This window comes from Heloderma suspectum, chromosome 12 (genome assembly GCF_057233095.1).
Source record: "Heloderma suspectum isolate Gila_16-S chromosome 12, 16-S_ref, whole genome shotgun sequence".
Taxonomy (NCBI): domain Eukaryota; kingdom Metazoa; phylum Chordata; class Lepidosauria; order Squamata; family Helodermatidae; genus Heloderma; species Heloderma suspectum.
This window is the reverse complement of record NC_139469.1, coordinates 23,961,338-23,973,747: the sequence shown is the minus strand read 5'-3', so window position 1 is coordinate 23,973,747 and position 12,410 is coordinate 23,961,338. Positions and strand designations below refer to the sequence as shown.

Below are 12,410 nucleotides of genomic sequence, written 5' to 3'. Positions count from 1 at the left end.
AAAGATTTCCTTTATGCAGACAATAATTTTAATCTGATCTCTGCATAAAATGGATTTACTTCTAAGGAGACATGCATAGGATTGCACTTAGACATTCCACTTAGACTGCATCCAAGCCATGCATATATATAATGGGGCTGGGTGTTTAATATTGTATGACTAAAATACATGAACTGTTAGAAGTTCATGTTGCTTTGAGTCTTCATGGGGGCTTTTTTGAAAATAGCACATTAACTAACACACCCTTCTTTCTTCTTTTTTACTGCATTCTTTGCAAATAACCAAAGTTTTTAATCCCTGCCTGACCTTTAAGTTGTTTAGGGTATAACCCTGAATCTACTGTACAAGTTCCAAAATAAGTTTTTTCTTATCTAACTGGCTGGAGGTCTCCCTTTTTTCAGATCTTGCTTCCATCTGTTTGCTTTGGATTTTAGGTCAGCTTCATCCATCCTCCTCTTGTTTCTTACAGATGTCTCGACTACGGAATTAAAGAAAGACAAATGAAGGAAGACCCACAGAACCTCATGGAGAGGACACTACAGCTTAGATGCTTCTCCACGAACTTCTGTGCAGGGCCGAAGGCGGCAGCCACACAACATCTCTAGCTGTAAAGTAGCTTAGGTGGCAATGTTTAAGATTATACCTCTTCACATCATGGGAGAGGAGGTTGTGGTGATGGCACAGGGGCTGGAAGGTCACAGGCTGTCCTGTTCTCACCCACAAGCTTTCTGTTCTGTGCCAAATTATGCACTGTGTGGCACAGAACAGTTGCCTGGGGTGGTAACTCTAAGAAACAAATGGCCCATTGCTTCTTGATGGTATGAGTATATTTCGCTTGGTTGCTGTTGATTTTTTACAAATTTCAATGTCTTCTACCTTGTTTATGATGATTGCCATCAGAGCGTTGCTCAAGAGAAGGCGTGTGCGTGTGTGATCAGTATTTACCCACCCAGCCTGAATTCGCTCAGCCTCATCTTCATGATCCTGGACTAAACAGGGTAATTCTGCACTTTTTGCCAAAGCTCTGTATTTTCCTGTTAGCTGAAATAACCCCCTTCTCCATAATAAATTCTTTATCTTCAGTCTCATACGCTCCATTTGAAATACTTGCTTTTTGTCGAATCTTTGGTTCCAATATGGGTCCAGTACCTAAACTGGCAATCGGGTCCTATGGGAGCCTCTGCTCGCACAAGGGGAGAATTGTTTTTCTCCCCTTGAATCTGGCATGTATTATGCTACGCTTGCGGAAACCTCACTCTGCCTCAGGACACCATTGGATAAATGTGTCATTCAGGGATGAGGAACCTGCTGCCCTCCAGATGATATTGGACTACAGTTTCCATCATCCCTAGCCAGCATGGCCATGCTGGATGAGGCTGATGGGAACTGGAGTCCAACAACATGTCATGGGCCACCGGTTCTTGGTGTACTTGCTCCATTTTGCATACTTGGAAACTAATATCACAGCTTATGTCCTAATTTTCTTACTTTGTTTCCAATAAACAGATCAATAGATGTCAAACGCACACACACACACACACACGGAACTGTAGATGTGGGGTCTTCAACGTGGTGCCCATTGGCACCATTGTGCCTGCAGACACTTCTCCCTGCTCCTCCTTATTTTTACTTTATTTAAGATTTTTTAAATTACCCTTTTAAACTGTGGCACTGCCATTCTGAAAAGCAAAGCACTGCCCTCTAGCACCATCTTTATTTGATTCAAAAGAGTGCTTTTGTGTTTTGGAGCTCAGCCTCCACCTCTGCCTTCTACTCCAATTCTTGGGCAAGTAACTTTTCTTTAAGTCTCCCCAGCTTTCCTTCTGGGAAATGTCATGCCCACCATGACAGCCGTTTTATGAATGGGCCAACACCCCTCCATTGGCAGCCATTTTGTGAGAGCCCCTGCAACACTCAAAATTCCAAATGTGCCCATGAACCCAAAAAGATTGTTCTGTAAGTCAGAAGCTAAATAAATGGCAAAGACTTTGTTAATATTCAGTCCCAAATAATTGTCTTCAAAACTGTGCTAAATATCATAGAATCATAGAATAGTAGGGTTGGAAGGGGCCTACAAGGCCATCGAGTCCAACCCCCATGGGCCAGCTTCCTTAAGGGTCAATAAAAGCTTTTCCTGGTGCAATTTCTTTACCCTCTTATCTATTTATATCCCACCTTTTTTCATCCCGCAAGGAACCCAAGGTAGCTTACATGATCCCCGTCTCAATTTTTATCCTCACAACAATTCCGTGAGGTAGGTAAGGCTGAGACCCAGTGACTGGCCTAAAGTCACCCAGTGAGCGGGGACTAGAACCCTGATCTCACGAGTCCCAGTCCAACACACTAACCACTGCACCACAGTGGCTTTCCTCTTATCCTTAACTAAGGTAGTGCCTCAATACTTGTTCCTATGTGGACAAGGAACTGCCCAATTTAAAGGGCAAACAGCTCTCCAGTCAGGCTGGTTGCATTTGCCTGCTTTAAGAGACTAATGCATTTTCCGCACCACTGCTGTGACCGTTTCAGCAGAGATTGTGAAAGAGAAGGGGCAGAGAGTGACAAGCACAGGCTGTCCTCTTGAGATATGTACCGCTCCATGCAGTGAACTAGAACGCCCTGATCTTTTCCTGGTGACAGCAGAAAGCCTGGCGTACCCTTTTTTAATGGAGAGGGTCTGGGTGCTTGAAGAGTTGCGCTCCTACGCGGGGACTCCCCACTCCCACCAGCATTTTTACTCCTACCACCACTGAGCATGGCAAGGAATCATGCCACAGATTGTGGGTTGGATCCAGATTTAGTCAATACTCGGAATAGACCCATTAAAACCAGTGGGACTAACAAGTCCCATTGATTGTAATGGGTCTACTTTAAGGTTTACTAAACGTGGATCCAACCCAATTATTTGTTGGATTGTTGTGTGAGATAGCAGAGTGTGTGCCTGTCTTCAGATCTCTGGTGCCCCCTAGAGGCAGTTTCGACAGTGAGCCATGAGCAAAAAATGGTGGAAATGGACTCTCCCACCACAACATAGGAAACTGCCTTATACTGAATCAGGCCGCTGGTCCATCTAGCCCAGTATTATCCACACTGACTGGCACTGGCTCTCCAGGGATTCAGGCAGAACTTTTTCTAGCCCTACCTGGAAATGCCGGGAATTGAACCTGGGACCTTCTGTGTGCAAAGCAGATGCTGTACCAGTGAGCTACAACCCTTCCCTACTACGACTTAATAACCTAAAGGCCACCTGCTACTGTTTTATGTGTGTTACAGTCTTTCTCGGAGGCCTTGCTTCGTGTTCCCCATGTCTTAGGGCAGGGCTCCCTTTACAGAGGCATGGAAGCTGTGGAACTCTCTTCCTAGGGAATCTGCCTTGCTCCTTTCTTCAGTGGCTTTTAGATGCCAGGCTACAGGGGCTTCCTTTTGGGGGGCTTTGTGTCGTCTTCCTTAGCGTCTTTTCTTGTATGGGAGATGTTGTCTGCTGCTATGATCAACATTGCTGCTAATTAGTGTTCATAGGGTGTCCTGAAAAATGTGGCTTTTCTAGATGATGCCTGTGTTTTTGTCCTGTTCCTAGAGTGCTCTTCTCTGGAGACTTAGTTGAAAAGTGGGTTGCAGATAGTTTAATAATAACGATCCGCCGTCATTTCTTTAGCATTTGGGAATATTCAGAGCTTCTGTCTCACATTATCTAAGTAATCCATACAAAAATGTAACTCATTATTATGTCCCTGCTCCAGATGAGAAAGTTGAGGCTGAGAAAGAGTGGCTTTCCTAAAGGCTATCTACTGAGTTCATGGCAAAGGGCAGATATGAACTAGATCATCCTAACTGAGTCTGTTCACCGCTAGGCCATATCTTCAAGCAGCTTTGCCCAATCTGGCACCCTGTAGATGTGGAACAGAGGAAACTGCTCTCCAGAATTTCAGGCAGGAGATTTTCCAGCCCTTCCTGGAGATGCTGGGGATCAAACCTGCGACCTTCTGCATACAAGTAGGTGCTCTACCTTTATGCTATGGCCCCTCCCTAACACAAGGTATTAGGACCACAGTTCCCATCATCCCCAGTATGGCCAGTATGGCCATTGGCACCAGCATGGGGAAGGCTGTATTCAAGAGACCTTTGTAGAAGAGTTTGTTTTGTTTAGGGCTTCTTCAGATCTCTTCGCGGTACAACAAATGTACAGTTTTTGACTTGTTTAGGCATGGTTGGGCAGCTGCCAAGGGCCCTCAACCAAGCGGGGGCCCACTGCCAAGAGCCTCCTGGACTTGCTGTTCCTCTTTATCACTGGAACCTGCTTGTGTACCTGCCCCTCTCTCTGGCTCAGGCAACGGTGGTGTTGAGAAGGAGGAGCAGTAGATGCCACGGCCTCCTTGCTCCCTGGCTCGCTGCCTGACAAGCGAGCAATGGTGAGAAAGAGGAGGGCAACAAAGATGATCAGGGGACTGGAAACAAAGCCCTGCGGGGAGAGACGGAAAGAACTGGGCATGTTTAGCCTTGAGAAGAGAAGACTGAGGGGAGATAGGATAGTGCTCTTCAAGTACCTGAAAGGTTATCACAGAGAGGAAGGCCAGGATCTCTTCTCGATCATCCCAGAGTGCAGGACATGGAATCGTGGGCTCAAGTGACAGGAAGCCAGATTCCGCCTGAACATCAGGAGAAACTTCCTGACTCTTCGAGCAATGGAACGAATTACTTAGGGAGGTGGTGGGCTCTCCCACACTGGAGGCATTCAAGACGAGGCTGGACAGCCACCTGTCAGGGATGCTCTGACTTGGATTCCTGCATTGAGCAGGAGGTTGGACTTGATGGCCTTGTAGGCCCCTTCCAACCCTACTATTCTAGGATTCTATGAAAGGGGAGGAGCAAGAGCAGCTGGTGACAATGGCAGTGAGAAAGTAGAGGGAAGGGGCCCATTGAGGGTGTCTTCCCCAGGGGTCCTCCAAAACCCAGAGCCAGCCCTGGCAGGGGGCTTGAGTGTCCACCGCTTAACGGCACGCTTGTCGCAAGTGAGTATGGCAGTTGCTGCTCAGGCCAGCTTGTAGGCGGGTTACTGCCTGTCATTCTCTTGCATGCAGTGTTGTCAAGTGAACCGTTGCCAGGCAATTCATCCTCCCCCCTCCCCTGTAACCAATGGGATTCCTGACTCCGCTTCCCACTACTGTATAAAAGACCCTTTGGGTAGCTATAGCAACCGGCAGGTGCTGAGACAGCATCCTCCTCCAGCGGTGCCTGCCTTAAGCTGGCTGGCAACCTCAGCTGGGGCCGAATTAAAAGCAAACGCAGTGTCAGGAATAGCAGCTTTCCGTAGCGTGTGTTCAAGGGGTGTGAAAATGCAGATTTAAGAATTTGTGTGGATACAGAACAGTCCCCAGAGCATGTTATATGGGGCTCTGGTGGCTTCTGCAGAGATTCTGAAAGTCTCCACTTTCAGAAGAGGAAAAAAAGATTTTAAAACCAAAATACATACTAAGGGAGGGACCCTCGCTCTGTGAGAAGGAACAGGCCTGCATGCAGAGGGTCCAAGGTGAAACCCCAGTGTCTCCAATTCAAAAGATCAGGTAGCAGAGTTTGGGAAAGGCCTCTTTCTACCCGAGGCCCAAGGAAGCTACTAAATGGACAAACCAGCTGACCTGGTTGAAGGCAGCATTCTACGCCATAAGTAACTGAAATGAATGCATATTCTTCTTTTCCTCCATCTAATGCCTCCCCATCTCAAATTTTGTGTGTCTGTGGTGGCTTAGTGGTTAAGACGCTGAACTGCAGACTGGAAGGTCGGCAGGTCAGCAGTTCGAGACCCGAGTGCTGCGTGACGGAGTGAGCTCCCGTCTTCAGTCCCAGCTCCTGCCAACCTAGCAGTTCGAAAGCAAGAAATTGCAAGTAGATAAATAGGTACCGCTTCGGCGGGAAAGGTAACAGTGTTCCGTGCACCTCGGTGTTCAGTCATGCCGGCCACATGACCACAGAAGCGTCTTCGGACAGCGCTGGCTCTTCGGCTTAGAAACGGGGATGAGCACCGCACCCTAGAGTCGGACACGACTGGTTGGGGACACCTTTTTATACATATACACACACTAGCCTTCCCCAACCTGGCTCCCTCCAGATGTTAGCTCCTGCTTGTCTTCTCAGCCATTAATCATGGGTGCTTACAATATGCGAATCAGGTCATAGTAACCTGGTTTGTGCATAACGCCAATTCATGGGTTGTTTAACCTATGAGTTGGCAGGGCTGCAAGCAAGGGAGCAAGTGCATTGCTTCCCATATGCTTGTCCTTTCGTCTTTCAAACAGCTTTAATCAACAACGTGACATCCGAACCCAGAATCCTGGGTTGTTGAAGGACAAACCTCCCAGAGTTTTAACCCAGCAACAAGCCATGGGTGATTGTTGGGTTAAACTCAATGGCTGGGTTTGGATGTAACGCTAAGTCATGGTGGGTAAGTGGCCTGAGCTGCCCATGATGGGCTAGCGGGCTGTGTGGAAGACATTTTTCCCACCCATGATGGATTAATTCCCTTGATTAAGCCACCCTCAGAACCCACGCTCTGCAATAAGGGTTATTTTACCTATAGTAGGTTAGCCTGTTGTCTGTTGCACCAGCGTGGGTTACGGAGATCGCTGCTCAGCAAGAGCAGTCAAAAATGCTGCTGCTGCTCTGCTCCCCTCAAGCAATCTCTGTTCCTGCTGCAAAGGAAGCTGGGATACCTGCCCAGCTGGGCGGGAGGACTACAGGAGCAGGGAGGGGTAAGGGGTGTGTGAAATAAATTACTCTCTGTAGATTGTTTGCCTGATTGTCTGATGGGAGCATAGTAGGTTGTTTGCATAACCACGTACCCAGCGTAGCTTGCCACCCACCATGGGTTAGCGTGACATGTGAATAGCCCCAGTATTTGGAGTTCAGACATCACATCAAACAATCCATATGTGTCTGTGTGTGTATAAACATAATAATGGCATATATAGATATAGATATAGATACACACACACACACACACACACACACACACACAGATACACAGTCAGGGCCAGAAATATTGGAACAAGGATAACTGTTTTGGCAGTTGGCCTCCGTACACCACAACATTGAAGTTGAAAGGAGACACACCCAGATGGGAGCAAAGTCAGGACTTTCAGCTGTAATTCAAGGGGCTTGACAAAAGTGGGGCACTAACCATTCAGGAAGGACAGCCAGTGGCATACACACACACCCATCCTTGGTGGCTCATAAGTAATGGAACGAATGGCTGACAAGCAGCTGCATGGCCAGGTGTGGCCTGTTTCCTGGATACCCTGTGACCAATCAAGCAGATAAAAGGCCTGGAGGTGGTTCTGAGTGTTACATTTGCATTTGGTAGCTGTTCACTGGAACTCCCAACATGAGGTCCGAAGAGGTGTCCATGCGAGTGAAGGAGGCCATCATGAGGCTGAGGAAACAACATAAACCCATCAGAGAGATAGCAAAAACATTGGGAGTGGCCAACACAACAGTTTGGAGCATCCTGAAAAAGAAGGAATTAACTGACAAGCTCAGCAACAGCAAAAGGCCTGGAAGACCACAGAAGACAACTAAAGTGGACGACCGCAGAATTCTGCTCAAGGTGAAGAGGAACCCTTTCACAACATCTAGCCAGGTCAAGAACGCTCTTGAGGAGGTAGGTATGTTATTGTCAACATCTACAGTCAAGAGACGGCTTTATGAATGTAAATACAGAGGCTTCACAACAAGGCGCAAACCACTGGGAATGCTCAAGAACTGAAAGGCCAGATTAGCCTTTGCCAGCAAACACCTAACAAGGCCTGCCCAGTTCTGGAATAAGATTCTTTGGACTGATGAAACCAAGATTAACTTGTACCAGAATGATGGGAAGAGAAAAGTATGGAGAAGGAAAGGAACAGCTCATGATCCAAAGCATACCCCATCATCTGTCAAACATGGTGGAGGCAGTGTTATGGCATGGGCATGTATGGCTGCCAATGGAACCGGGTCACTGGTGTTTAGAATCATAGAATCATAGAATAGTAGGGTTGGAAGGGGCCTACAAGGCCATCGAGTCCAACCCCCTGCTCAATGCAGGAATCCAAGTCAGAGCATCCCTGACAGGTGGCTGTCCAGCCTCATCTTGAACGCCTCCAGTGTGGGAGAGCCCACTACGTCCCTAGGTAATTGGTTCCATTGTCGTATTGCTCTAACAGTCAGGAAGTTTTTCCAGATGTTCAGCCGGAATCTGGCTTCCTGTAACTTGAGCCCATTATTCCGTGTCCTGCACTCTGGGATGATCAAGAAGAGATCCTGGCCTTCCTCTCTGTGACAACCTTTCAAGTACTTGAAGAGCGCTATCCTATCTCCCCTCAGTCTTCTTTTCTCAAGGCTAAACATGCCCAGTTCTTTCAGTCTCTCTTCATAGGGCTTTGTTTCCAGTCCCCTGATCATCTTTGTTGCCCTCCTCTGAACCCTCTCCAGTTTGTCTGCATCCTTCTTCAAGTGTGGTGCCCAGAACTGGACACAGTACTCCAGATGAGGCCTAACCAGTGCTGAGTAGAGGGGAACTAGTACTTCCTGGGATTTGGAAGCTATGCTTCTATTAATGCAGCCCAAAATAGCATTTGCCTTTTTTGCAGCGACATCAAATTGTTGGCTCGTATTCAGCTTGTGATAGACAACAATTCCAAGATCTTTCTCGCTTGTAGTGTTGTTGAGCCACGTATCCCCCATCTTGTAACTGTGCCTTTGGTTTCTTTTTCCTAGGTGCAGAACCTGGCATTTATCCCTGTTAAATCTCATTCTGTTGTTTTCTGCCCAGCGTTCAAGTCTATCAAGATCACTTTGAATTTTGTTTCTGTCTTCCAAAGTATTAGCTATCCCGCCCAATTTTGTGTCATCTGCAGATTTTATCAGCATTCCCTGCACCTCCTCCTCCAAGTCATTAATAAAAATGTTGAAGAGCACTGGGCCCAGGACAGAGCCCTGCGGTACCCCACTCGTTACCTCTCCCCAGCTTGAGAAGGTCCCATTGATAAGCACTCTTTGAGTCCGATTCTGTAGCCAACTGTGGATCCACCAGTTTATTGATGACCTGACTGCTGATAGAAGCAGCAGGATGAATTCTGAAGTGTATAGGGCTATACTTTCTGCTCAGATTCAGCCGAATGCTGCCAAACTGATAGGATGCCGCTTCATATTGCAGGTGGATAATGACCCAAAACATACAGCAAATGCTACCCAAGAGTTTCTCAAGGCAAAGAAGTGGGATGTTCTTCAATGGCCAAGTCAGTCACCTGTTCTCAACCCAGTAGAGCATGCTTTTCACTTACTGAAGACAAGACTGAAGGCAGAAAGACCCACAAACAAGCAGCAGCTGAAGGCAGCTGCAGTAAAGGCATGGCAAAGCATCTCGAGGGAGGAAACTCAGCATTTGGTCATGTCCATGGGTTCCAGACTTCAGGCAGTCATTGACTGCAAAGGATTTTCCTCCAGGTATTAAAGGCGGCCCTTAAGTTTGAAATGATGTTGGCTTGTTCCATTACTTATGAGCCACCAATGATGGGGGTGTGTGCATGCCACTGACTGTCCTTCCTGAATGGTTAGTGCCCCACTTTTGTTGAACCCCTTGAATTACAGCTGAAAGTCCTGACTTCGCTCCCATCTGGGTATGTCTCCTTTCAGCTTCAATGTGGTGGTGTACAGAGGCCAAGTGCCAAAACAGTTATCCTTGTTCCAATATTTCTGGCCCTGACTGTATATATATGTAATTACTAAGATGTATGTAGCTGTGGTGAAAACTGTCTGTCCGGGGAGCTCCTGGCGTTATACCTCTTGAAGAACAGCAACAGGCCCTCTTGATATCATTAACATATATATTAACAGTGACCCCATTCTCCAAATGTGGATCCTTATGTAGCCAAAACACCGCCACCCACGCACAACGGGGAGGTGTTGGCAGTCTCAAGGGAGCCTGAGGTTTGCAGGAGCACAAAATATCTTTGGGGAAAAGCCGAAGGGGCAGAGAAACCTAAACACCTCGGTGAGGACTGATGGTGGCCGCAGGATGCTGAGTGCTGGTTGGCGAGGGGAGGGGAATGGCAAAACAGGCAGTGGGGGAATGGAATAGAACGGAAGAGGGCATGGAACTGGTTGGAACTCTGAACAGGATCACCACGCTGCAACATTTTGCTGCAGGTCTAGCTTGTACAACTGGAAGGCGAATGTTGTCGGAGGAGCTCTCTGGAGGTTCCATCTGCTGGAGCTGAGTCATGGCAGCTGCTGCCCCCTCTATGGAATGACTCATCTGCTCTCCCCATCCACTTCGCCCGCCCCCAAAGGGAAGGTGGGCTCCCAAGGCAAAGCCAAGGCTGCTTCCGTTCCTTTGCAGTTCGGATGTTTGGGGGAAGGGAGAAATGACCCACCGGTTTTTTTACTTAAGCGGCAGTATTAATTGTTCCTCTGTTTGATTCCAAAGAGAGACCTTGGCAATAAGAAGGCAGACTGTCCCTCGATGGCCTTGTAGGCCCCTTCCAAACCTACTATTCTATGATTCTCTCTGACCCCTTTTAAAACAAACTCTCTGCAAGTGACGTGAATCTCCTAAGCAAGGAGGGGTTTTGTTTGTTGGTTTTTGCAACGGTAAAGCTACTGCATGTTGAATGGGATAAATTACGGAGTAGTTATATTTTTATACTAGCCCCACTTCTCTGAGCAGTGAGATGTTCCCAGAGTGCAGCTCTTCAGCCTGGTTAAGTCTCCTTTGGAAGAAGGTGGCTGGAGGTTTATGCCATTTTGCATTATTTTAATATATTTACAGATATACAGTTTGAGCATAGGTCTATGACGGACCCTAGCCACCACCCTCGCCGGGTTTGGAGACCACGACAACCCGTGCTTGGTGAGGGTAATTGTGCTAATTAGATGGCTCACAACTAGCACAGGCAGGGAGGAAAAATAAGCCACCATAGCTTATTTTCCCTAGATCACATGGACCCGCCCACCCACCTAAATTATGGTGTCCCCACCCAGCAGTGTGGTGGTGATGGTGGAGGAGAACAGACTGGCATGTCCTCTTTCAGGGATGTTCTTGGCTTTAGGAGACTTCAGGGAGATGGTCTAACAATTAGTTTCCATGGAAACACATTGCCTGAAGTTTCCCTAACAAGAAAGGTACTTGACCAGTGTCCTTAGGGCAATCAGTACTTTTGGCTCCATTAACCCTCTCCAGTCCAAACTGCCAACCTTATAACAATATCTGAAGCCTTCACCCACACAGTCCTGTCTACACTGAGACTTCAGAGGTCCTTCTTAAGTGCCTCCCATAAAGATTGGTTAGGCTTTGTGTGAACAAGAGACAGGGCCTTCTTGGTCATAGCCCCTGCACTGTGAAACTCCCAATAGCCTTGCCCCTTCAGTTCAGACATTTTGGTAAGCCCTGAAGACCTTTCTCTTCACTATTGCCTTTAATTAAGGCCACAAATGACTTACATAGACCAGTTTTTTCAAAGTAACGTGTGTGATTTTCCTTCCAATGTCTGCTGTGATCACTGTACTGCATCTCACTACTTTTCGTATGTTGATTTGTGAAGATCGTAGTTCCACAAAGCAGCTAGAAATGCTTAAAATAATGAAATAATAGAATTTGATTGTAATAAAAATGTTACCCTGTTTTTCTCATGTAGACTCAAAACTACTTTCAACAAATAATGCATCCTGAGATAAATGAGAGGTTGCAGCTGTAAAATAGTTGTTGCCATATTCTTTCGTTGATGCTCCGTTTATCTCCTGAAAATTTCTTCCTTCGGTTATTCTACAGTTATGCCTCATTTGCTGCTATTGGATGAGATTAAAATCTCCACCCTTGCCAGTTTCATCTGAAGAAATTTCTGCTGGTTCTGTGGAAGGACAGAATTTTGGTAGTACAGAAACAAACAAACCACCCTTTAAGGGGAAAGAAAACCTAAGGTAGCGGGGACACCGTAAACAGGCTCCATGGTGACTGAGCATGTTCCGTGACTCACAGACAGTTTGGGATGGAAATGGGGGAAGGGGGAATGGAGTGGTATCCGAGAAAAGGGCATGGCTGGCTTGAATAGAAGCACTCCATGCTGCAATATTCTGTTGCATGCCCCACATGTTAAATATTAATTTTCACTTGTTATCAGCCTGCCTTGGAGGCCTGTCGTCAGCCAGAAAGTCAGGATGTAGATTAGGGGTGGACAACTTGTGATCCTCCAGATGTTTTGGCCTGCAACTCCCATCAGCCCTAGTCAGCATAGTCAATGATGAGGAATCATGGAGATTGTAGGCCAGAACATCTGGAAGGCCACAAGTTGCCCAGCTCTGATATAGATGTTTGAAGTACAATGCACCTCATAAGATGAGGATATCTGGAGCAAGGAGCCGGGCTTGGACCAAGATTGTGCCAAAGT

The 12,410-nt window shown here is 47.0% G+C and overlaps 1 protein-coding gene across 3 annotated transcripts in view; it reads left to right on the top strand.

Annotated features, from left to right (window-relative positions):
- The window catches only part of DECR2 (2,4-dienoyl-CoA reductase 2), a 49,407-nt gene that overhangs the window by 18,561 nt on the left and 18,436 nt on the right, over positions 1–12,410 (top strand). For 2 of the 3 annotated variants that reach the window (XM_084818792.1, XM_084818794.1), the window contains exon 10: positions 470–1,101. The exons of the other annotated variant lie outside the window; for it this stretch is intronic. In XM_084818792.1, coding sequence (XP_084674918.1) covers positions 470–504 — 35 coding nt within the window. In that variant the 3' untranslated portion in view covers positions 505–1,101. Of the gene's footprint in view, positions 1–469; positions 1,102–12,410 lie in introns of those variants that run through there. 3 annotated transcript variants of the gene reach the window in all.